The sequence below is a fragment of the Otolemur garnettii genome, unplaced genomic scaffold (genome assembly GCF_000181295.1).
Source record: "Otolemur garnettii isolate 467f Iridium unplaced genomic scaffold, OtoGar3 scaffold00028, whole genome shotgun sequence".
Taxonomy (NCBI): Eukaryota; Metazoa; Chordata; class Mammalia; order Primates; family Galagidae; genus Otolemur; species Otolemur garnettii.
In genome coordinates, this window is record NW_003852423.1 from 1,403,258 (window position 1) to 1,430,195 (window position 26,938).

The following is a 26,938-nucleotide window of genomic DNA, read 5'->3' on the forward strand; positions in this document are numbered from 1 at the left end:
TGAGGATTGATTAATTGGACGATTAAACTGCAGGACTTCTGAATCCTTTAACCTGTCAGTGTGCTGTGGGGGTTAGAGCAGGGTTTCCCTAACTCAGCACTGCTGACATTCCAAAATGTCAGCCCATTCATTCTTTATTGCCTGAGCTCTCCTGGGTCTTGTAGCATTTTAGCAGAATCCCTGCTGCTTACAGATGCCAGTAGCACCCTTTGCCTATCCCCACCACCAGTTGGAATAATGACAAATGTCTGTAGGCTTTATCAAACGTCCCTGGTGGCGCAAACCACCCTTGCCTCTGCCCACCACATGCACGCAGGGTAGACTCGGGGCCTGTATCCACCCATTTGCCCGTAGCCACTTATCTAAAGGGGTCTGCATTTTCTGTTCCAATGTTTAACTGAACGCTTCCACCCACGCTTATTAACGGAATTGAATTAATTTAAAATGTTGTAGACCTCTAGGCGTTACAATGTATTCACTGAGCAGCACATGAATGTCTACTCAGTAGCTAAATTTATCCTAGCTGGAAGGAATACTCTCAGTGAGGCCTGGGCAGATTGGTCTCCTGGAAACTGACCCATAGGTTTCAAATTTTTCCTCAGCCTTTCCCATTTTAAAATGCCTCATCCTTCCTCCCTCCAGGTCTTTTGTTTCTCCGTGGTGAAGCATCCATCTTCTCGGGAAATTTTCTGGGTTTTTTTTTTTTTTTTTTTTGCTTTTCTTTCCCTGAGCAGCAATAAAATTACCACGGCCAACCTAACCAATTCCATTTGCATAATCATGTTTCCATACGCATGTTGTTTGCTTATCTGCCTTATTTCTTCCCCCCAAAATTGTAAGCTCACTGAGATTAAAGACTTCCTTGCATTTTAATACCTACGATGGACCAGGAAAACGGGTTAGCATAATAATAATAATACACATATAATATTTGCTTACTGATTGATTATAAAAATTGAGTGCTTTCCTGAAACAATAACCCATTTCCACCAATTTTTATGTTTCTCCTATCTTCACCTTGTATTGGGCCCATTTCTTTGTTTGGCATCATTGGGGTCCAAACCCAGACGCACTGCTGGGCAAAAAGTGATGGACACAGAGGGCCAGCCCTTGCAAAGCTCCGAGTCTAGCACAGCAGTTCTCGACCAGGGGAGATTTTTGTCCCCAGGGAACATTTAGTAGTGTCTGGAGACATTTTTGATTGTCACAACTGGGGTGGGTTGCTGTGGGTAGAGGTGGAGGATGCGGGGAAATACCCCGGGGGATGTAGGACAGAGCCTACAAGGATTATTGGCCCAGGTTGTCAATATTATTGAGGCAGAGAGGACCTAGAGGAAGGGCAAGTTCCCTGACAGTTTACTGGAAAGCAGCGTCTGCCCTGACGGAGTCAGGTACAGGGCGCCTGAGAATTCACAAAAGGCAAAAAAATGCTGAGGGTGTAGCTGAGGGGCAGAGGCGGCTCTCCGGGGAGAAAAGGGAGGCTGCGTGTGCAGCTTGGGGACTCGCAGCCTGTGAGTGAAGGAGGAGGCAGAGGTTCCCCCAGGGAGAAAGTGGGGAACCAGAGCCAAGAGCGGGGGGTGGAGCTCCAGGGAAGCCCAGGAGGAAAAGCCTACAGAGGAGGTAAGAGAGGGCCTGGGAGGTGGAAAGCAGGGGCCTGGCGTGGAAGCCACGAAGATTGGTGGAGAATCACTGAGGGTGTGAAATACCTCGGGGAAACTGAGTACGATCACAGGAAAGTAGCGACCACTGCTGAACAGGACAGCGGTCACCGAAATGAGAGAAATCTCAAGTGGCGGAGGTCTTAGAAGGGATGGGGGATAGACTGTCCTAGGCAGAGAAGTGAGTGGGAGGAGAGAAAAACTATGAGTGTATCTTCCAGAGTTATGCTATGATTGCTAATGGGACAGAACAATTGGAAACAAACTGAGAGTCTAGTGAAAAAAGTGTACTTAAACGTTACAATAATATACAACCACTAAGAGATGTGTTTCTGGGGAGCCTTTGTGGCTATGGAAAACATAGTCCAAGTACGTGAAAAAGTTAAGACACTAACCACCACGCGGCATGATACCCAATGTGTTTTTATAGGCAGAGGAAAAACAAAATTAAAAAAAAAATCCAAAATTGTAAATATTAACAGCTATCACCTCTGCACAGTGGATATCATGGGCAATTACTATTTTCTTCTTTGAAAATTAGTTTCTTGATATTCTAAAATGAGCATGTATTACTTATAATTAAATCAGAAGAAAGTTGTTTTTTTTTTTTTTTTTTTTAAGAAGCTTGGCTAGGTAAGAACAGAGCAAGTTTCGACAGTAACTTGATGGGAACACATGGAGGGGAGAGAGGAGTGTGTCTGTGTGTCAGTGGTCTGTGCACGAGTGTGTCTCTATTTGGGTTGGAAGCCAGGAGAGCATTTTTGCAGGTTGAGGGGAGACAGCCCGTGCACTGGGAGAGGCTGGAGATACAAGAGCAGGGGTGATGGATGGAGCACGTCCCTGCGGGAGCGGGAGGGGATGGAATCCAGATCACAGGTGGTGGGATTAGCTCTGGTTAAGAGGAGAGACATCACTTCAACTGAAAAATGAGGGAAGCGGTAAGGATGGATGTGGGTGCTGATAAGAGTGCAGAGGAGGGAGCAGGAAGTCGAAGGAGTCGCTGTCTGTGGGTCTCCGCTTCCTTTGTGCAGGAGGAGGTGAAGTCATTTGCTGAGTGGGGTCAAGGGTTTACAGAGAATGATGGGGATTTGGAAGGGCTGCTGAGGGGAGAAAGGGAGGAAGGGGACTGGGACAAGCTGCTTTGAGGGGCCAGCTGAGGCTGAAGACTGAATTTTTAAGGAAGGCCACCTACTGGTGTATCTGTATGGCTCTAACAGCTCACTGCACGTTAGCTGAGAAATACATAAAACAAATAGTGAAACTGATGGTAAGGTTGTGGATTTTGCAGAGATAGTGAAACTAATCATAAGGGCCTTCTGTTTAAGGCCCCCACAGAACATTATTTATTATTTCAAGTGCCTGATGTGATAAACACTGGAGCTTGTGCTGGGTAGGGGCAGAAACAAAGCCAGAAGAGAGCTGGAGGGAATGGAGGCCCCAGGGAGGGAGGGAGCTGTAACGGGAGGTCTGGGCTGGGAAGGGGGCACCGGCAGGCGAGATTCTGGGGATCAGAGAGCGGTGCAGATAGGAGAGCTCTGTCAACCGGTGTCTCCATGGACTCTCCCAGTTAGTGTGGCCACTGGACAGTGAACACACAGCTTTCGGTCACGGGTGCACAGTAACTCTCACAAAAACAAAAGCCTGTGTAGATTAAATCACTCTCTCCCCTTCTCCTTTCTCTTCTCTCTTTCTTTACACATACACGTTGGTGAATGACTCTCTCTCCCCCCATGTGCGTATATTTATACACACACACATATATATATTTGAAATGTTATTCAGAAAATAACCTAGGTACTAAAGCAGATTCTCAGCTAATAAAAAGAACATTGGGCCTGATTTTATTTCCAAATACTTGATGATTCTGTATCTTAGCAAGTCACTTGCTCATTAGAAAGGTTAATTTTTCTCATTGATATAATAAGTTAAATTATATCTATTTAAAATTACTTTTAAGAACTGGATTAAGATTGTAAAAGATATCTCAGAGTTTTGGAAACCGCAAATACTACAGTTTAGTTCACTCATTTAACAAATACTGGTTGAGTGCCACCGTATGTTTGTATCTGTGACTGGGGAACTCAATTGTGAACAAAATAGGCATACTCTTCTCATTACAGGTTTAGAATCAAATGGAAAAGCTTAAAGGATTATCACACAGTAGGGCACGTTTCTTGACTTGTGATTCTGTGTTTCTTACTAACCCAGGACTTAACTCTGTGCTCTGGTCTCCTAAGAAATGTCAGGGAAGGGGCAGTGCCTGGGGCTCAGTGAGTAGGGTGCTGGCCCCATATACTGAGGGTGGCCCATTGAAACCCAGCCCCAGCCAAACTGCAACAAAAAAGTAGCTGGACATTGTGGCGGGCACCTGTAGTCTCAGCTACTGGAGAGGCTGAGGCAAGAGAAGTCACCTAAGCCGGGGAGTTGGAGGTTGCTGTGAGCTGTGACGCTACAGCATTCTACCAAGGACAATAAAGTAAGACTGCCTCTACCCAAAAAAAAAAAAAAGTCAGGGAAGGACTAAGGACTTTGAATATTTGTGATCACAATTTGTTGATGTTTCATCTTATGTTACTTTTATATCTGTTCAGTTATTTAAAATCTTAAGGCAAGTTTATAATATCACTTTAAAATGATTATTTTTGTGTGTTTATATTGTTCATAGGCATATGTACATACATACATGTATGTGCACAAAACACACACATGCCTACACACATACATATATACACACGTGTGCTGCAGTAAGAAAAAACTCAGATAAAATCAAAGCCCAGAGGAGATTATGTGTTGGAATATCAGCTCATCAGCATTCGCCATGGTGGTGATGATGTCTCTGTTCATACATGGGTTCATGTAACAGGTGGCAGCTGGCATTCACACTTAGGGGATGAAAGGGCATCCAATGCTCATTGATAAGCAGTAGACCCCAGGAAGGAAAGCCACCTGAGTGTAAATGACAACAAGAGCACATGAGATAGAGTCAATGTGGCCCATTTTATTGCTTTACTATTCCGTGATAAAGATATCCATGCAAGTACTTATACATATAAATAGATAAAAATTTTAAACTAAGAATCATGAAAATTACATAATTTAACTTTGCATACAAAAAGATTTCCTAAAGTTTGCAATTTCATTTACTCATGAACTGAACATTCTCTGTAGGCATAGTAATAATTGTTAGGATGTCTGAGCGCCCAGAATGTGCCCAGCACTATACTAAATACTTAAAACAGGTCATCCCTTTTCATTTAGACACAAATCTGTGTGTTGTAGCTAATTATTACTATTCAAAATTTTAAATTCTAAAAATGGGACAACCAAGTTTTAAAGAAGTAAAGTAACTTGCCTATATCATTATTGCTCTTTACTGCAATGGCCGCTAGCACCCTCCCAATTCATCAGATCGTGTCAGTTCTGCCTTCTCAATCCCTCCTGGGTCCATCTTCCTCCCTCCACCCCACTGCCAAAATGCTGGCTTCTGTCAGCTGAACTACTGTGGAGTTTCCTGCCTGTCTCTGGTACTCTGTTTCCCTTGGGTTTCTTCATAAGTACTGTTGTGGTCGTTAATTAGTATTGATTACCAACCACCGACTGTCAGGACGGTCCCTAACACATCATCGCTGGGTCTCAGGTACTTCTGGGTATTCTTTGAAGACAACTGGCATTTGTTCAGGGACAGGTCTGTGCTCAGCAGACACCTGCTGTGGTCTGTCACACCCACTACCTCTCACTGCCCACATCAGTTGCTGCCTCCCAGGTTCCCGAAGCTTTACAATACTGCCTGGGCCTCAGGAACCCTCATCCCCGTCAGTCCTCAGTGCCACAGGTATTTTCTGTCAGAGATAAGAAGAATGCCCTCTTTCAATTCTGATTTGTTTTGCCATGAGGGGCCCAAAAGAACAGTGCACTAAATCAAAATTAAAACAGCTCCTTCTCCTCTACCCAAAGGCCAGAAATCTGAGGGCTCAAATAACCATTCAGTGGGGCTCAACAGACAGCAGTCTTGTTTGCTGTCCTCTCATTTCTAACGGGAATCCCTCCATGTTCCTTCAGCAAAAACAATCAACCAAACAAACAAAAAATGAAGCTCAGATCAACCAGTGGGCGCAGAGGGCGAGTGTGCAGGTAGAGGATGTGGCCTCTCCCGCCAGCCTGCTGGCCATGGCTCAGCCACAGCCAGTTATTGAACCCAAATTCTCCTAAACTAAGGCACCCTAAGCCATGTCCTTCCACTCCTTAAAACATCTGTGACTCCTCATCATCTTCAGATGACACTGAAACCTCTGGAGATGATGGACAAAGTTTCTCCTTAGCCAAACACTTTCGGTTTATCTCTTTCACTAACCTGACTTAAAACTTCATGTCCTAGAGAAGGAATGGGCTTTAGCGCAGGAAATTGTGTAGGACTCGCAAATCCCAGTCCACAGAGCTGTGGCAGAATGCTGTAGTCACCTACTCTGCAAGTTTACAGTAATGCCTATTTCTGTGTCAATTTAGAAACTGCTATTATTTACTAAAAGCATGGTTTAAAATCTCCACATACAACCTATAACAAGCTGGCTTATTATCTAAGAATAAGGAGAACTGTTTCCACCTTCATCCTATTTGCAAACAAATATTAATACTATTATTATTCTGCTGAAGAACCAAGCAGATGAAAAGTAGCATCAGTAAACGCTAGGTCGGTGATGGGCTACAAGACAGATGAAGTTAAGTTTGCTGATAACTAAATGCAAGCATTTTAATTTATTGTTCATATCGCCTATTTTGGCTAATAGCCATAGTTAGTAGTTTGGCTAATAGCCATAATAGTTTCAATAACAACTTTGGTAATTTCAAAATCATAACAATATCATGTGCACAAAGTTGCATAATATTATTTTATGTTTTTCAGGGAGATAAAATAACTTGTAAGTTGAAGAGTTTATTCATGTGATCTAGGAATTATTTGGTGAGATTTACTGTTTTCTGCGGATTTTATTTAGAATTGAAACTGTTATACTAAAACCAAATAATACCAGACAAGACCCTAAACTAAATTGGCAGGCCTTGTCTAATCATATACAGTGCCCATTTGTTCTTTGGTCCATTTGATGAGCGTAGCTAAAATCAGGCAGCCGAAGTGAATCTAACTTGACTGGAAGGCAACGCGAGTGTTAGGGCAGGACAGAGAAGCGGCTGGGCCTCTTCTCTAGGTGCTGACCACTAAAAATCATTGTGAGAAGTGGCTTTAATAAAGGAAGATCTGGCTTTTGATAGATGCCAACAATTTATGGCAAGTAATTGAGACCACTTATCAGTGAATGTGCTCGGAAGCTACACACATGTGGTCACTGTGAGCCAGTAAAGTTAACCAGTGTTATTAGGACAACAGTTTAGTAACAAGCATCACAGACAAGTCATTGAACCATAAGGCTAAATACAAGAACAATTTCAGAGCCGGTTATTAAAAGATGTGTAGGCATCGAGATGCAAAACCATAAGTGTGTGAGATGTGTTGTAATTAGCATGACTTAGCCACACACAATGCATATGTATATCAAAACATCACATTGTACATCATAAATATATATAATTCTTGGCAATTAAAATAAATATTAAAAAAGAATAGAGTCACCACAATAGATATAGAAAATTTTATTATCATCCTCATAACTAGGACATCATACAAGAGGATTTACTACATGAAGGACATTAATTCACCGAGATTGGCTAATATAAATACCCTAATAAAACATAATAAAGTATATTTAAGAAATATAAACATATGGATAATTCTGGATCAGGGGCTACCTAAGCAGGGAGTGGGAAGCACCATATGAAGTGGCTACTGGGACGGGCAGACGCTGTTACACAGCACCTCACCCTGTGGCGTCTGCGGAGAGACCAGAGAGAAGGGAGAGGATGAGCTCGACCACAGCTTGTTATATGTGTTTGGCTACCGGAGAGAGTCAATCTGAGTTTTACAAAAAAGAAATCATTGCTAATAATGACTAGCTTTAATTATTATTGATCTACTTAATGATTACATATTAAGATTAATTTATTTATATAGAGAATTACATAGTACTACTCAATTTAAATAAATATCCCGATTAGGTTATTCCTCTTGCAGACAAGCTACTTTTTTTTAAAGAAAAATACCTGTTGGATGCACATTATTATTTCTTCATTATATAGAGATGCTCTGAGCACTGAAATACATTTTCCCTAATTTACACATTTGTAAAATGTTAAGGATAAACTGCAAACTCAGGAGTTAGTTTGATTATATGACTTTTCATTCCTGTGCCCTTTTTAATAGCTTTATGTAATTTGCTTAGGAAGCAAATGAAAATTAAGTTTCCTACTCTACACAGCAATGAGTTAGTATTCTGCTGAAATGAATATTTCAAAATCCAAAGTGGTTCTTCCCAGGCCCAAACTGCTGGAGGTGAAAATCTATACAGTAGCTTGCAGTTGCTCTTTACATAGGGTTAGATAGGGGGCAAATGCTGCTGTCTCCCCATCCTTTTATTTATTTTTTTTAAAACCGTCTCACTGTGTTGCCCAAGCTAGGGTGCCTTGGCTTCTGCCTAACTCACCACAACCTCAAACTCCTGGGTTCACGTATCCTCCTGCCTCCTGCTAATTTTTCTACTTAGAGTCTTGCTCCTTCTCCACTTCCCCTTGTGCCTGTAGCCCCCCTCTCTCTCTATGAATGTTAGGAGCAGCCCCGCTGACCTGCCCCTGCTCTGCAGTCCCCACGAGCCACCTACCTCTATGTGCAACGTTATTCTCCCTCACTGTCTAAATGTAAGTCTCCAATGTAAATCTTTCTCAAACTTTACCTTTTGGCTCAAATATCACTTCCTTAATGGAGCTATTCTGTATTGTTCTCAAATTAGGACGCTGTACTGCCCCTTCAGACCTCTTACCTCTGTTGCTCTTTTGTATTTATTTGTGCAGGACTTTGAGATTATCTTCCTCCTGGACTAGACCGTAAACTCCCCAGCATGACTCTGATTTGTTACCATTGTACCTTCCAGTGTCTAACCCAGTGATGATCACCTAGAGGTTCTTAATACACTGGATGAATGAACAAGTAAATTAAATAACCCACCCAAGTCAGTCGTTTTAAGTTACCAGTGCCTCAGTTGCAACATTTATTTTGAAGTTTGAAGAAATGTTTAAGAAAGTAATTCTTTTCAAAAATTAAACAAAGTGTTTTGATCTTAGCAAATGGACCTCAGCATCATTGTTAAAGGTTGGGTTGTGGAAGAAACAGCAGTTTTCAATTTGACCTACAGTGAGTGACAAAGTGTTTATTCTATGTAAGATGTTTTCTCAGGAGGCTGAGGTAAGAGGATTGTTTGAGCCCAAGAGTTTGGCATTGCTGTGAGCTAGGGTGCCAAGGCACCTTAACCAAAACAACACAGTGACACTCTGCACTAGGTGTAGAATATATATGTCTTAACACAACAAATAAGAAAATGCCATGAAGGCTATGTTAACCAGTTTGACAAAAACATTTCAAATTGTATATAAAATCAGTACATTGTACCCCATGACTGCATTAATGTACACAGCCATGATTTAAAAAAAAAAAATAGCCGGGCGTTGTAGCGCGTGCCTATAGTTCCAGCTACTTGGGAGACTGAGGCAAGAGAATTGCCTAAGCCCAGGAGTTGGAGGTTGCTGTGAGCTGTGTAACACCACAGCACTCTACTGTGGGCGATAAAGTGAAACTGTCTCAACAACAACAAAAATTGTCCATATAGTAATGTCACTGATTGTATGTATCTGATGATACAAATAAACTTACAGACCATTAAAAAAAAAGGGTGTTTTCTTATACACTAGGGGGTGAGCTGTAGGCTTCCTCATTTACCTATTTTAAGAGCAAAGCATTATTTTTTAAGAGGATACATGTAACTAAATGCCAAAATAGATACAGGTTAAATAGTATTCTTTCTTCTTTTTTTGTGAGTCAAACATGAGCCATCAGTAATTGCCTTTTAGTTCAGTGACAAGAGCAACTTTGCTATATCTTACCCTTGACCCAGGCATGATTTGTGAGAAAGGGTGAGATAAGTCCAGCACTTTCTCAAGTTTGACATGTTTGAAAATTTTCACAAAAGCAGTTGGATCTAGATAGCAGTGGTGAAATTTAGGTGATAATTTTATTGTCAAGTTTAGTACGATGCTTCTTCAGGCCGAGAGGGTATAAAGATTAATGTCTGATTCTGTGAGAGTTCTGATCCTATTTACTTTTCCCAACTTGTGGGTGGGATCCTACATCTGAATCCATGAGTTTTAAAAAATCCATTCATGACATAGTATCAGTGTTAAGGCTGCTATATTAACAGAGAAACCTGAAAGTTGTAATCAGTGGGATTTTTATTATGGCCTCTTACTCTGATTTTCCTTGGACCTGTGTTTTATAATATTATTACTTTTAAGTTAGTGACCCTTTTGATGAAATCTATGGACTATGTCTTTAGAAAAATTCACAGGTGCACTTGTATTGCATTGATTCTCATACAGTTTTGTGCGCAATTTCAGGAGCTGTATGTGTCCCCCAGAATTCTTCCACAGACTCTGAACTGAAAACATCTATTCAAGATAAATCCCTCCAATTCTTGTGTCTTAAACAGCAATGATTTATATTACTTGTCATCTCTCTTACCATGATTTATTTTATATCCAGACTCTAATTATCAAAGGGGAGGAATAAAAGAAATGCTCAAGAGATTTCATCATATTCAAGTGAAACCTCCGCTCCCCACTTTATCTCCAGGCTATTATTCCTAGACCAGAGCCCCATTGTTCATCCTGGGCTGTCCACTGGCTACCAACCAGACCAAGGACGCTAATCTAGGCCATTGTACCATTTCATCTTCCTCTGGGCTGTTATGCAATTAAAATAATTTCAATCTGCTCTCTTAAAATTTTTTTTCCTACAGGCAATTGTGAAAATATAGATGCTGAAAAGGAAATTGAGGAACAAAAATATAACTTATTTTCTTTACTTTTCAGTGTGAACGAAATTGCTCATTGTGGACTAGTGATTTAATTTCAGAAATTGAATGTGGTTTCTTTTGGTTTTCTGCAGTGCAGAAAAATTCACATGGGTCCAACGGCATTTTCCAAAAGTGCTCCAAAGTGGCTGAAACCTAAATATTTCTAAATTAATCAGCCTGTCACAGATATAATTTATTTTCTCTCTGAAACTCTTATATCTGAGGATATCTCTGAGTATCCTGGGAAATATTTAAATACTCTGTGTGTAAGTAGTAACTTTTACCAATATTCTATGTAATTGAGAAACAGTGGTGTTCAATATTTGCAGCTTCACACAGGTCAACAGCAGCGTTAGAATAACCCCTTAACCCTCAATCCAGAATCGTGGGTTAACTAAACACCACATATAAACCCTGTTTTTTCTATTTTTTGTTTTTGAAAACAGAGGGTCTCTCTTACCCAGAAAGATCACAGCTCATGGCAGTCTCAAACTTTTAAGCTCAAGGGATGGACCTCCTGTCTCAGCCTCCAGAATAGCTAACATTACAGGCACATGCCACTACTTCTAGCTAATTATTTGCTGAGACGGGATCTTGCTATGTTGGTGAGGCCGTCTAAGTTGCCAAGGCTGGTCTTGAGCTCCTGGTCTTACGTGATCCTCCTTCCTTGACCTCCCAAAGTGCTGGGATTAGAACCATGAGCCAGTGCATGCAGCCACTGGTTACTCTGGTTTCTAATTCTCTCTACTTCTGCTGCTGAGACTTTAGCCAAAATCTGTGAATACATTCAGCTACCCAACATCATGCCCCATGACTCCTATTGTTGTTCATGGATTTATTATGATTTGAAAATGACGATATTTGATGTGCAAAATTTCATCTCTCCTTGGTGATTTTTAAAAAAATTTTTTTTTGGCATTTTGTTTGCTGGCCTTAAAAATATGCTAAACAAAGACTCATGTTTAGAATGAGAAGAACCTGAGAAGGGAGGGACCTGCCCTCACTGGAAATGACCAGTCATGGGGCAGTACTTCATCTGCTTTGAGCTTGATCTCTGCTACAAGAGACAATCATTGGACACTGGAAGGAAGGCTGGTGGAAAAATAGCACATTCTGTTGCTGGTGCCCAAACCTGTTATTCAGCTTCCCTGTACTATGTACTACACATTCACGCTACAATGCGGAAATTCTGCCCATTGCTCTGGGGAAGGTGAGAATTATAAACCTCTTTACCTATTTGTTAAAGGCACCCACCATCTGATTAAAGTTTTACTTAACATAAAAGGAGGACTTCACCTTTCAACTTTCACACAACCGTTTGCAATTTTTTAAAAAATTATAAGCAACGGAAATATTTTAGGATGTGCATATGTATAATTATATGGCTATACAAACAAATATAAAATATATATATTTACAGGTTAAATAAATGTACCATTATATCAATGTATTATACATGTTACAAAACATGCACAAAAATAGAAATTAAGAAAGATGAAATAAAAAGATGAAAATGAATTTAAGATAAATTTTATTTTGAGTTAGTGGGATAGAAAGTTTTTGTAGTATGATGAAAAAGGTGTTATTTGCCAACTTGATTTAGATATAATTTATAAACACTATACAGTTCAGTCATTTCTGTGTTCGATTCACTGGTTTTTAGTACAGTCATAGAGTTGTGCAATCATCACCACAGTCAATTTCAAAATGTTTTCATTACTCCCAAAAGAGTCTCTGTACTCACAACAGTAATTTGACTTTTCCAGGACCCTAGGTAACCACTTATTCACTTATTGTTTCCATAAATTGGCATAGTCTGCATAGTTTATGTAAATGGAATTGTATGATATGTAATATTTTATGACTGTTCTTTCAGTTAGCATATTTTCAAGGTTCATCTGTGTTGTAGCAGGTATCAATTCCTTTTATGGCTAGATAATATTCCATTATATGAATATGTCACATTTTATTTATTTATCAATTGAGAGAATTTGGGGTTGATTCTCCTTTGGACGAGTGCTAACATGCACACTCAGGTACAAGTTCTTGTGCAGAAGTATATTTTCATTTTTCTTGGTGATTACTGGGTCATATGGTAACTTTATGTTTAACTGAGAAACCTTAAACTGTCGCTACACAATTTCACATTTTCACCAGCTGCGCAGCAAAGTTCCAATTTCTCCGCCTCCTCCTCAGCCCTTGGTATTCTCTGTCTTTTTGAAGATAAACCTTTTTAGTTGCTATAAAGTACCTCATTGTGGTTTTGATTTACAAATCCCTGATCGCTAATGATGTTGAAGATCTTTTCATCTGCTCATCTCTTTTAGAGAAATGTCTGTCAGAGACTTTACCTATTTTTAAAATATGTTGCCTTTTTATTACTGATTATTGAGTTGTAATAATTCTTTATTTGTTCTATATACAAGTCTCTTATCAGGTATATGATTGGTAAATATTTTCCCTGACTTGTGGGTCATCTTTTCACTAACTTGATACTGTCTATTGAAACTCAAAAAGTTTTTGATCTTGATGAAGTCAAATTTGTACATTTCCTGTTACTTTTGCTTTTGGTTTTGTATGCATGAAGATTTAGAGGAAATATAAGAGTAATATAAGGATCTTATTTTTAGTTTGTGATCCATTATGAGTTAATTTCTATGTACAGCATGAGGGAAAAGATTTAATTTTATTTTTTTGCAGAAATGTAGTGGTGGTTATAAAGTTGTTGCAGTTCCATTTGTCATAGAGTCCCTTTAAGAATTTTAAAAATTCTTTGCCCCACTGAATTATCTTGGCACCTTTGTTGAAAATAAACTGATCATAGATGGAAGGGTTTATTTCTGCCATCTGAATTCAATTCTGTTGATCTACATGTCTATCCTTGTGTAAGGAAGGACCATGCAGTTTCATTACCGTATGGGTATAGTAAGTTGTGGAATGAGCCTCCCCTTCCTATTTCTGGAAGTCTCCATAAAGTCTGTGCATGTCGCTCTTGATGAGGAACTGAGGATAAATGCTAGTGTCTGTCCAGACTTCAAATGTTAGTATAGTTTATTTGCTTTCTTGCATTCTTATTTTAAATTTAAAGTAAGTAGAAACTCTGCTATTTCCTTTTGCAGTCCAGCATACTGGCCTGTACCTACTGGATTGAACTATTTTTTTGAAGTTTGCACATTCTAATTTGTTTTATTCTTTCGTCCAGAACCCCCATTTTCAGTTCCCAATGTGTGAACTTCTGCATTAATTTCTCAGCCCCTTTAGTGTCATTAATTGTCATCTCACTGTGATAAATTTAAGGATAATATGCTGAACTGATAAAGATAAAATATACTTAATTATACCTGTTACTGTGTGTTCACTTACCTATCAGTGAAACTGTTGGTACAAAGTATAGATCTCTTATGAATATATGTCCTAAAAGTAAATTGGCATACTTAAATTTAGTAAAAAGAAGCATTTCCATGATTATTTTTCTTTTCTCATTTGCTTTGACTTTTCCTTCTTTTATTGCTTTTTCTCTCTCATTCATTCTTTTTGTTATTTTCCAAAAGACAAAACATGTTTCCTTCTATAAAAAAAGATGGTCTTTTCAATAAAACTATTTGTACATGAAATGTTAATCATTATCATCATACAGGTGTTTCCTATACACCAAACTTATGTTAAGCATTAATTTTATTTTCAAAAATGTATTGCACATTTCACCTCTATTAATATACAGTGAAAATAACACAGACTGTAACAGTGAGCCCTCAGCTGAAGAAATAAAACATTACAAACACTGAAGTTGCCTGTACATCTCACTTCTACTGTGTCCCCTTCCCATTCCTTTTCCTCTCACTGTGCTGTTTATTTTTTCTATGTATTTCTTCATAATTTATTACATTCATTTAGACACTTAATATCTGATATTGATTTGCAAACATTTAAGACAAATAATCATCTCATTATATTCTTTTGCTTGCTTTTTTTAGTGTCCATCTTTATTTTTACTAAATTTTAGTCACTTATTCTTTAAAATGTTTAAAACAATTTACTCTCCTACAAGTAGTACATGGATTTCTCTTGTTCTATATTTTTTATATCTCAGTAATTATTGGTATTATCAGATTTTTAAATTTCTGATCAATGCAACGAGTCTAAAATGGCATCTCATGATAGTTTCAATGCACATTTTCTTAATGACCATTGAGGTTGTTTCTATGTTTGTATTTCTTGGCTTCCTGGAAAAAGTTCATTATAGGAAATTTTCCTATTTATAACATTTACCCACTTTTCTGTTTCTATTTATTTTTAGGATATATCTAACACTCACATATTTGACATTTAACATGGCCTTGTGTTATGCTTTGCAGATATTTACTCCCGATCTCTGACTTAATGTTTTTCTGGCTTGTGATAAATAAAGGTATTTGAATTCCTTTGCTTTCCCACTTCAAAATTACATTCTCCATATTTTTTGACTTAAAATTTTTTAAATTGTGCATTTTACATTTGGTGACTATCAACTGTTTTTTGCAGTAATGTTAGGTGGGGTTCCAGATTCCTTTTTCTCCTTGTGTGTGACCGTTTGTACATATCATTTATCGGCATTCTTTGTTTACCTGCTAATCTGTAGGTCATTTAAGTGACATAGCCAGTGTCCCTGGATTCTGGTTGACTTTGGGGTTCTCTGTTCTATTCCAGTTTTTTTTTTTTTTCAGTTTTGGCTAGGGCTGGGTTTGAACCCACCACCTCTGGCATATGGGGCCAGTGCTCTACTCCTTTGAGCCACAGGCGCCTCCCATCTATTCCATTTTTGTACTAATACTATGTCATCTAAGTAATTTAACTTTCAGTAAGTACAGATATCTAATTGTTCTTATGCCCCCGTCTTCTCTATTTTAAAATTCTCTTGGCCATTGCTCTTCTATATGATATTTAAAATCAGCTGAAAAGTTCCAGAAATTAGAGATTGACTTAGGGATCACTGTATCTTTATGACAATGAGTTTTTCAGAATACATCATGTTGTCTCATCTACTTAGCTCTACTTAGATATAATAAAGTTTTAAAATTTTATCCATAAAAATTTTTGAAATTTTCTGTATACTCATACCATTTTGAATTTCTAAAGATATATTCAACATTATATTTCATAACTTTATGCTTCATTTATTAATATTTGGCTTTTCTCCTTTGAAATCATGTATCTATGATTATAGACTATATACATACTCTATAATTATAGTTGCATCTTTTAAATTTTAACATTATTACCTTTATTATCATTTGATTTGAATCATTATCATTTCTTATATGGTATTTAGTTATTTAGGTGTTTGTTTTTTAAATTTCCTAACACGTGGCTGTTTTTTAAAATAAGGAATTTCTCTGACTATAATGTACTCATTGTATAAGGTCTGGATGATATTAATTCTTTGGGTTTTTTTTTATAAAATATATATAATAGAAATTTTATTAGTTTAAACACTTTTTAGCACATGTTCTGTGGCATTAAGTATATTTGCATTGTTTTGCAACCATCACCACCATCCATCTCTGGAACGTTTTTAATCTTCCCAAAGTGAAACTTTTAACCCCGTGAGCGCGCGCTCTCTCTCTCTCTCTCTCTCTCTCTCGCTTTTTTATTAAATCATAGGTGTGTACATTAATGCAGTCATGTGCCCAGCAACAGTGTGCTGGTTCTATATACAATCTGAAATATTTTCATCAAACTGGTTAACATAGCCTCATGTCATTTTCTTAGTTATTGTGTTAAGACATTTATATTCTACATTTAGAAAGATTCACATGTACCCTTGTAAGATGAACCATAGGCATAGTCCCACGAATCACCCTCCCTTCACCCATCCTCTCTTTCAATTCCATCTTCCTCCTCCAGCTCCCAATGACCATCACTATCTTTCAGTTAATGTGACTATTCTAGGTAGGTATTTCATATAAGTGGAATTATATAACATTAGAGATTTTGTGACTTGCTTATTTCACTTACCAGGATGTCCTCAAGGTTCATCCATGTTGTAGTGTGTATTAGAATTGCCCTCCTTTTTAAGGCTGAATAACAATCCGTGACAGTTATTAATTCTTCAGTGTTGTTGACATTTTCTTTATTGCAGTGGCCAATTTGTATTATGGCTGTGTCCATGAAAGAATATGTCCACTGGCTGCAAAATTCAATACATCTGTAAACTATTCAACTGTGTGATTCAAATCTCTTATAATCTCAACTATCTATAAATAGTTTTTTTCAGTTTTTCCTGATAGTTAGGGCATGTTTTTATATTATGAGTCTATAATTAGGCACCCACAAGGTTAGAATTTTTTGTGTGATTGCACGTTTGTGTTATTTCCTAGGTATGTTTCCATGTTATTTTGTTCCATGATATTTTTTCTCTATATTGTGTCTGTTTTTTATATGACTGACAAGGATTTAACTTTTTTTTTTACTGTATTTGCTTTATGTTTCCTCATAGAACTTTTAAATTTAATTTTGCTCTGCCAAATAATATACCTTTTAAAGTTTTAACTTGACCACCTCCAACTTTTAACTGGTAACTGCAGTACATTCATGTGAACATCTGGAAATTTGTTTCTATTATCGTATTTTGTGATTTGTATTTATTCAGTTTTCTCAGTGATTCATTTTTATTCCATTTATTTTGAGATTGTTGGTTTTGCCTCTGTAAAATTTTTTTCTGCCTGCTTTAGAGTTATGCACATTATTTCTATTTATTTAATAGCTACTGTAAAATTATTAACATACATGGATAGCTTCACAAAGTCTAAAATTAACCAATATTTCTACACCCATCCTGAATAATACAAAGACATTAAATAGGTAAATTCCCATTAGACCCTGGCATGTTACAAAATAACCTCTAGGAATATTTACAATTCTAATTTTTCAGAAGGCCCAGACTTCTGAAATTCACTACACTGTGAGCCAAAAGTAAATTTAACTTACTCATGACACCAAATTAGGAGGGCTGTGTTCTTGAAAAAAATGGCTTTAGAAATAAGATTTTCAGTGGAAACCTAGTGTTTTTTTTTGTTTTCCTAATTATTGTTTCCATGATTCTCTTCTTTTACTTTTAGGTCTTATCTTTTATTACACTAGTTCAAATAATTCTGAATGGTTCAAGGATTACACATTACGATTTATGATTTCTGTCATTTGCACTTGCTGAAGTTGCATGATGCTATTGATTATGGCCCATGAGTAACCACTCACGTGTCTAGAAGCAAAGGGAAAACCACCCAGAACAAAGCGAAAACCCAGAAGCCATAAATTAAATCCCTGAGCAATAGCAACAAGAAAGCAAAGCAAAACAGAATAGAAACAAAAACGAAAATTGCTGTTATTACAAAAAAAAAGAACCATGAAATCTCCTTAACCCACGGGTTTTATCATTTCATCATCTCCATTAGCAATCCACCCCCAAACAAATATTTCATTCTAAGCAAGAGCATTATGCTTGCTATACAAAGAGCTCCTATGATGATCCCTATCCACCTTTCAAACACATGACAATACCTATGCCGCCCCACAAGTTAGAAAGGCAACAGTGAGGAATTTACAAAATAGGTGCATAATAGCCCTTCTTTGAAAGGAATTTGACAGCTTTTATCAGTGGGAGGGGACAAAAGATGTTTAAGAACAGTGGCCTTAGACCATTCCATCGAAGAAAAAGTTGTCTTACCCATCTCTAGAAGTATTTCCGTAACTGACAAGTCTGTCTAGGTAACCAATCAAAACTGAGAACCCAATGAAATTACCTGAAAAAAGAAAGACTACTGTATGTCCTGCATGCGAAATAGACTCAACATAATATATTAAAAAATATTTTAGTGAATATGGAGGAGAGTGATTATTATTCATTTCAGGGGACATGACACATTTTCCAATAGTGCTAAAAAAACAAAACATGAATTTGGGTATCCATCCAATTTTTAATAACAAAAGGTTCTAAAATGTTTGAAATTTTAATATTCTGACAATGCAAGAAAGAAACATGCACTTTTGTACATATTTAGAAGTACAAAAAATAGCCACAGATAAAAGTATCTCTTATTAAAGCTGCTAACAGAGAAAAATTGCTTTAGGAAATGCTTCAGCCAATTTCAGGTACAACAGAAGAACATAATCTAGTTTTCAACCTCAGGGATATTTTTTAATGATGAGGCGGGACACTCATCTGAAATAAAAGCGGCCTGCCATTTTTTGATAACTTGGTGACTAATAGGCACCATAGTAAGGTATGGCTTATTGGATTGTCACAATTCTCCCTGCCAGACTTTAATCTGTAAAAGTGCATAACTGCAGTCAAGTCTCCTGGAGAATGAATGAACTTCCTCTCTGCTATCGTCCTATTGGACCCATGTCTGCTCTTAGATCCAATAATTATGAATCTGTCCTAAGGAAGTGTTTGAAAGATTTGACCGTTTAGTTTAAATACATAACATTTACCATTTTTCTTAATTAAAGGTTTAACATAGGTGATATGCCAAAAACTTGGAAACCACATTAAAGCACAAAGGAAAACTGACCCTCAAATCCCTGGGACTTTCCTGTCATTATCTCTTGGCTCTCGTGCTGATTTCAGAATATTGTCTTTTGGTAATTGCTTTGTCTGGACTCTAGTGCTCTTATTTTTAAAGCCATTTCTTGATTCTATTATGTTATATTTGCTTTGAATAATGCTTCCATATTTTATCCTTGCAGTAAGAACTTAAGGATGATTATATGTTTCCTCATTAATTTATCTTCAATTCAAAAACATGTTTATGGAAAATATACACGTAAAATATATATAACTGACAAAGCTCATATCCTCATGGAACTTATTAACTAGGGACAAAGTGCTTAAACTTTGGATGTCAACCCACTTCAGGAGCCATGCTTACTTCACTTTGCTGTTCATACAACCCATTACAGGGTCTGGTGCCTTCTGCTTATGCAGTCGATATGGGATGAATAGGAACACTTACATATGATGAATAGAAACCAACTATTTAACAAGTAGTTACTTGTCTCTTATATTTATTGTGATATTCTTTCTGGTAGACATTGGATAGGTAGGATGTTGTTTGCTGGATTGGGAAGTTTTAAGTTTTATAATAGGATTAACATTTACACTGTGCTTATCAATCAGCAAACTATTACTCTGTTATCTTAGAAGGTTTCTGTGAAGCTCAAGTAAAGCATTAAATATGATTTTTTTGAGGAAAGGAAGGTGGTAGGTGGTGTGATATACCTGGAGTCCTAATAGAACTGAGCTATTCATCAGGACATAAAACATTTGGTCGCCCCAGTTATCTAAAACATGATAATGTTACTGAAAACAAATCAACATGGCTCTTCATTTCCAAATATCTATCACATAATCCTAATACACAAAGAATTATTTAGCTTCTATATATCATAAGAAAAGATATCAAATGCAGCAGAAAGTAAGTTAACAGATGAAATGTTATCTAGTTCCTGTTTCAAAATCTTTCAATATCCTACAGGGAAAGATCATTTCACATACGCGTACATGGAGGAACACACATTCACACACACAAAATGTATCTTGCCCCCATTCTTCATTCGGTCAATTGCAATTTATCCTTCACATTTCAAATATTTAATTTATATGAATATGCCTAGACCCTCTTCAGTAAGTTCTTCCTGGCAAGTTTTCAGAGCAGCCTGAATTTTTCTTATATAGCACTTAAATTTATAATTAAAAAGTCCAAACACACTAAAAAAGTGCCTGACACATAGTACAAGCTCAATGAATAGTTTTTGCATGTAAAAACACTAATATATAAAAGACTATCGCAGGGAAAAAAGAGTACAACAAATTGTGATGGGATGTGATGGAAGGGGAAAGGACCCTTACCCTGGGTACTCAGAGAAGACTCCATATAAAACCTGAAGTGGCCCTCAGAGGATGTGTGTGAACGCTGGATGTGGGGTGCTGTGGGCACATGTAGAAGGGGATGTGGAAAGGAAGGACTGGCGGAAGCACAGATGAGCAGGGTTAGCACAGCCATTAGAGACTGCAGACGTGATGCTCAGAGTGCGTGATAGTGTTAGGAGCCCGCAAATGTTTCCATTTTTAATTTCTTAATCAGATGAAAAAAATTAATATAATAATAAACCAATATACCCCAACGTAGATCTAAAATGTAATTTTTAATGTTTGTTGAAGGAAGGAGCCCACAAAGGTAAAAGTTCCCACAGCTTATAAAAGTCTTAGCCAGCCCTGGGGATGATATCTGTTGTATAGTCAATAGTATTTTGGCTAGACCTGGAACAAAATAGATGACCCAAGGCTGAAAATGTAGGAAATGTAGGCTAGACTCTCAATGAGGGCCAAATGACAGGCCGTGGCAATTCTTCAAATTTGGGTTGACCTTCCGAGCCCTTTTGGGTTAACTTCTTGCTTACAGAGGGCTTTAGAAGAACATTCTTGCTGGAAGGAGCAGGACTGGTTAGTATTACAAGTGGAGTGATCAGTTAGGAGCCTTTGCACTGGATTACACATGAAGAGCAAAGAAATTACAGTAGAGAAAACAGAGAAGAGAGAGATTTTACAAATATTCAGCAAAATATGTACTCATGTGTTGTAGATCCCATGCAGAAAAGCTCCTTTTTCTCTGCTGAAAACTCCCAAAAGTCATTATTATGTGTATTTGTGTTTCATGAGATTATATGTTCCATGAGAGGAGAGATTATATCAATCTTACTGCTAAGACCTCAGTACCTTGAAAATGAGGCACTCAAGAAAAGTAGACAGTTAGACTCTTATAAAAGTGTTAAAATTATTGAAACTAGAACTAGATACTTGATCAAGCTGCCTCAGTCATCAAAGCCAATCCCCAAAGCTGAGCATGTGACAAATACCTTCTCATTGATTGATGGCTCGATTATTCTGCAGAGCAAATGTAGGTAATAACATATGCATTAATTATAATCTATTTTAAAGTTAATGTTATGTGATTCATGATTTTTACTACATTGGGAAGATTCTGCCTATGATCTATGACTAAACGTATATTTATCATCATGACATATATTTATATGTAACACTAATATGTACAATTAAATAAAACCACATAGTATGTGTGCCTTGAGTATAGTTGTATGATACATAGATCTAGTTGCCGTCTCACTGAGTAACTTGTACACTTAGGATGTACCTGTTCTAAGCTGTGTGCTAGGAATACAAGCTGAGTGAGACATGTGACGGTAGGTGACGGATGCCAGGGGCACACCTAACCTAGCAAGAAGGTGAAGGCAAAGCCTCACCAAGAGAGGGATGTTTGCATCAAGTCTAGAAAGACTAAATGCTAGTCAGGTGGATCAACAATAGCCCAGCGCACACATAAAAAATGACAGGAGTTCGACTTGTACTCAAATGACTTTGTGAACCTTCTGGAGGATCAGGTTCCATATGTGTGGCGTGCCATGATCATGTTTTATACCACTGCGTAGGAAAGACATAGAAAAACAGCATAAAGGTTATGAATTCCCTAATGTTGAACAGAGAGAAAATATTCACTGTGTAGGAATTTTTTTAATTTTTATTTTTGGGACAAAGCTCTCTGTGTGGTATTTGATGCTTCAATAATCTGCCTATCTGTATTTTAGATTGTCTTTCTTGGAGACAGAGAAATAGACTAAATGAATCTTCCAGAAGCTTCCAAATTCTGATTCTTCAATTCGGTAACTCGAGAAGCAGGAAGAATAGTAATGTTGCTAAATCACTGAGAATATATTTGATACTCTATAAATGAAATGAGTATTTTATAGTATTGAGATTACACCATAAAAACCATGAAAAAGTCATTGTTCTATACCATGAACAATTCAGTTCTTGAAAACTGAAAGGTGTGAACATAGACTTATTTAATTGGCAATTTTTAGAGATACCCATCAATTTCATTAACAATCTTACGGAAATAAATTCAGAACCGAATTTTCAGAATTGGGACCGACTGGCAGTTTTGAAAGCTGTTGAAGTGTTCTCCCACTTGGTGAGGCCACAATGCTGGGGCTGTATTCAAAACGCTGGTGTCGAGGTAGGAAATGAGTCTGGGTCGCTGTTCCTCGGGAGGTCGAAGGTCAGTTTCTTTCCATCAGTTGCGACTGACAGGCCTCCTGCCATCACCTCCTACTCCTGGCAGTCAGCGCAAAAACATCTGCTGAATGGATTTATTGACTGGATCTTGTTTTTTCTCTCTCTTTCTGTTTTTTTTTTTTTTCCCCTTCACACCGTTTATTATGTCTCTGACCTGATGAACTTAATTTGTTGACATGTCGCTCAGAGTGTCTCCCTGAATCCTGGTCTCACGTTTCTTTCCTCTGTGCCCTTTCCCCACAGCAGCCCTTCCTGGAGTCCCCGCACCCACGTGCGCTCCCGGTGCGCCCAGCACCACTGGCTGCGGTCGGCCTGGATGGATCAGAGAAACACCGGCTGGTCTCCAGGACTCATTCGTCCCCCGCTGCCTCTGCTTTACCTCACCCAGCAATGGACCGTCCCCTCCAGCCTGGCTCTGCGACTGGTAGGAATCCCTACAGACGCTTCCTAATAGGCGGGCTAAATGCCCCGTTCTTGTAAGATTAACCGATTTAAATGCTCTGAATAACTCCAATTGCGGAACGTTCCATTTCAACCCAGGGCAACCCAAATTTTATGAGGTTATATTGGCCATATCTGATAAATCTTGGGCTTAGTACTAATAGCCTCATAAATTGCTATCATTCACGGGCCTGCAAAATACATCAACAGGTGACTGGGTCCCTCTTGGAAATGAAAATCTCCACAGCATTCTTTAGCTGTGTTTCTCGATCTTGGACCTCTAGAAGTGGGACCACTAGGAAATTTATGACGCTTGGCTTCCTCATTTGACTGTAAAGAGTGGCCTTTCTTTGGTTTGTTTGCTTGGCGTTTTATTTCATTGTTTTCTTCTTTCTATGCAAATGAACCATGAGAGTCAATGGTACCAAAGCTGAACTTCCTTGATTCTATGTACATTAGTTTCATTTCTTTATTATGATACCTCTGGGTGACCTTTTTGACCAACATCTTCCTTTGCCTTCAGCTGTGTTCGATATTTCAGAAGCTGGATATAGAGTAAAACAAGCCAGATAAATTCCAAGGCCAAAGGAAGGTTAAGCCTGGAACCCATGCAAAAAAGAGAGTGCTATTCCCTGTGCAAGGGAGCTGTGCTGTAAACACACGTGTGAATAATGATTCCCTTTTTCTGGGGCACCTCTTTCTAGTTCATGCTCTCACACCGTGGCTGATCAAGTGAAGCCTGTTATTACAGCCCTAAGATACTCCTTAGATGCCGCTAGGGGAGAATTTGTACAATATGTACCTTCTCCCAGTGGCTCTTCCAGGTTATCTGATTTATTTTTAAAGCACGGTTCAAGATTCAGAGTGCATTTATGTGGACTCTGTGACCTCATGCAAGCCTTTGGGCTTGGAGTAGTTAAAATGCCTTTTGTGAAATCATGTTCCTGTGCCCTCATATTGATACCGGATTTTTGATACTGGATTTCCAGGCTCTTGGTCTTGGGGGTTCGAAGAATGAAGCTACAGACCACAGGATAGGTTTTATTTAATAATATAAGTGTTACAGCTCTTACAAAGAACCAAGCTTTCTTGTGGAGCAGGACCAGTAGTAAGATAGGTCTTATAATACAAGTGTTACAGCTCTCACAAGGAACCAAACCTCCTTGTAGAGTAGGATTAGCAGTAAGATAGGTTTTATAATACGAGTGTTACAGCTCTCAAAAGGAACCAAACTGCCTTGCAAGTGTTTACAGCTCTTACAAAGGGGCAAATCTCGTAGGGCAGGATACAAGTGTTACAGAGCCAAACCTTCTTGCTCTCTTGCTCTCTCTGGGAGGTTTGTTGAGGTATGCATTTAGGCTCTTTGGCTTACATAGGGGCAGTTGTCCAGTGAGGTTTTGGGTCCTGAAAACAGACCAATCAGGAGCAGGTTTTGAAAATAGACCAATCAGGGATGCTCTGGAGGAATTGCCAGAAGTCCAGGTAAGGAGCCAGCATGGCACCATTGTCTTTCCCTGCTCATGTCTGGTTCTTTTGGCTATAGGAGCTTCCATTGGGGGAAGGAAGCTCCTCCTGCTTGCCTACACTCTAGCCTGCTGGTTCCTCTGCAGGCTGCCACCATCAACATCACCAAGATGGAGGCGGCAGGTCCTCCAGCCCTGCTCGGCTCAGCTGGCTGGGGTGCCACCTGTCTGGTATCAATATCATCTTTTATTTAAAAATCAGTAAATGAAATGGTCCAGTTATTGAACTTTAATAGGCATCTTTAGTAAGTGTGGGTAAGAACTACCTTTTACAATGCGTTATACCACTGGACAACATTTCATCCTAGGAGTAGAAGTTGGTTATATTTCTTTCTCTATGTTAGCCACTGCCTCTGACCCCTCTACTTCCCAGAGCGTAACAAGCATGCCTGGATATTTTTGACAATCCAGATGGTAACTAGGGTTAGTGGAAATGTTTGGATCAATCATGCTTGCTGTTATCTCTGTATGTCCAGAGAATTTTTGCTCAAAGCCAGAAACACAATATACAAGAATAATTTTTGTATGTAGCAAGAGCAATAACCTTTAAGAATCTTATAGGTCCTTCTCCATTTGTTGTCCTGAAAGACAAAGAATGTCTTTTACTCAGCCTTAACATTTCAGCGAACACAGAATAACAACCATTCTATCATGATGTCAATTCCATTGACTAAAATAATTTCCTTAATTCAAAAGTGAGCTTAACTATGTTTCATGTTGCCATTTCCAGGTATGCTTCTATCTATTAAGGTAACCCTGCAGATAGAGTTTCTTTCCTGGGTTAAGACTGGTAGCCCTTTTCTGACATAATTTGGTTCACTCTGCTTTTCATATGTTCCTTTGACAGGAATGAAGCAAGATCTCTGCCTGGGAGGGAGATTGTACAAGTTTGAGAAAACAGTGTTGCCAAATGGATAGGGCTTATAGGCCTTAGAATCCAGGTGAAATGGTGCCCTGTAAACCTAATACCGTAAATACGACATAATCACAACTTGATTATTCAAACTAAAGACTGGGTCATTTCAGGTATTTCGTTTTTTTCTCATAAAGTCAGACCATATATTCCAAAAGCAAATACAGAAGGAAACTTAAGATTCTTTCATATTTAGTGGACTTGATGAGGCAATTTCTTACCCAAATGAGAGATTATATAAATTTTTTACTTTTTAAAACACAGGGTTTTGAATTTAATAGGTATTCAGTAAATGTTAGCTGAACAGGCAAATATTAATTGCATAGTAAACTTACTGGTTGACTAGTTCACTAGTGTAAATTTGAATGCAGTGAAAAAGAAAGTTAACTTTGTAATTACTTTTTCCCCGAAGAATGACTAAGTTATTTGTGAGTTACATACACCTGAGTTGAGAAAAATCTGTTTATTATCTTATTTGAACTTAAGAAGTCTCTTCACACTTAAATTCCTATAAGAAAAAGGCAGATAATTGTTTATAAAATATGCAAACCAGTTAATTTATTATTATGGCCCTTCCACCAAAATTGGGATTAAAATATATATGTTTGGTTGGTAATTGTCATTTAGTTCTATTCTAAATCCAAAGAAAGTGAAACTCACCTTTTTGGTCTGCCTCTACATATGAACTGGCTTTAATCCAAACTGGACTTTCCCGGTAACCTGAATGCTACTCTAATCCACATGGTCTCATGGTTCACCTTAGTGGGTCTAATCATCCTAATTTCTTTTTTTTTTTTAATTGAATGGTAACTATGTACATTAATTTACTTCTGGGGTACAGTTTGGGGTTTTCACACACAATCCAAAATACTTCTGTCAAACTGGTTAACATAGCCTTTATGTCATTTTCTTAGTTATTGTTTTAAAATGTTCACATTCTACTCTTAGAAAGATTCACTTGTACCCCTGTAAGATAAACCTCAGAAGTGATTCCTCCAATCCCCCTCCCTCCACCCATTCCTCCCTCCCCTCACCCTCCCCCCTCCCGGTATTCTTAGGCTGTTATTAGGTTATTGCTTTCGTATAAAAGGTATAAGTTAGTTTCATAATAGAGATGTGTACATTGGATACTTTTTCCTCCATTCTTGTGATATTTTGCTAAGAAGAAAATTTTCCAGCTCCATCCATGTGAACATGAAGGACGTAAAGTCTCCATCTTTCTTTATGGCTGCATAGTATTCCATGGTGTACATATACCACAGTTT

General features: G+C 38.1%; 1 protein-coding gene across 2 annotated transcripts in view; it reads left to right on the forward strand.

The window, feature by feature from the left end:
• The window catches only part of HDAC9 (histone deacetylase 9), a 906,973-nt gene that overhangs the window by 614,756 nt on the left and 265,279 nt on the right, over nucleotides 1-26,938 (forward strand). For both annotated transcript variants that reach the window (XM_012804388.2, XM_003788483.2), the window contains exon 13: nucleotides 23,043-23,220. In XM_012804388.2, coding sequence (XP_012659842.1) covers nucleotides 23,043-23,220 — 178 coding nt within the window. The remainder of the gene's footprint in view (nucleotides 1-23,042; nucleotides 23,221-26,938) is intronic.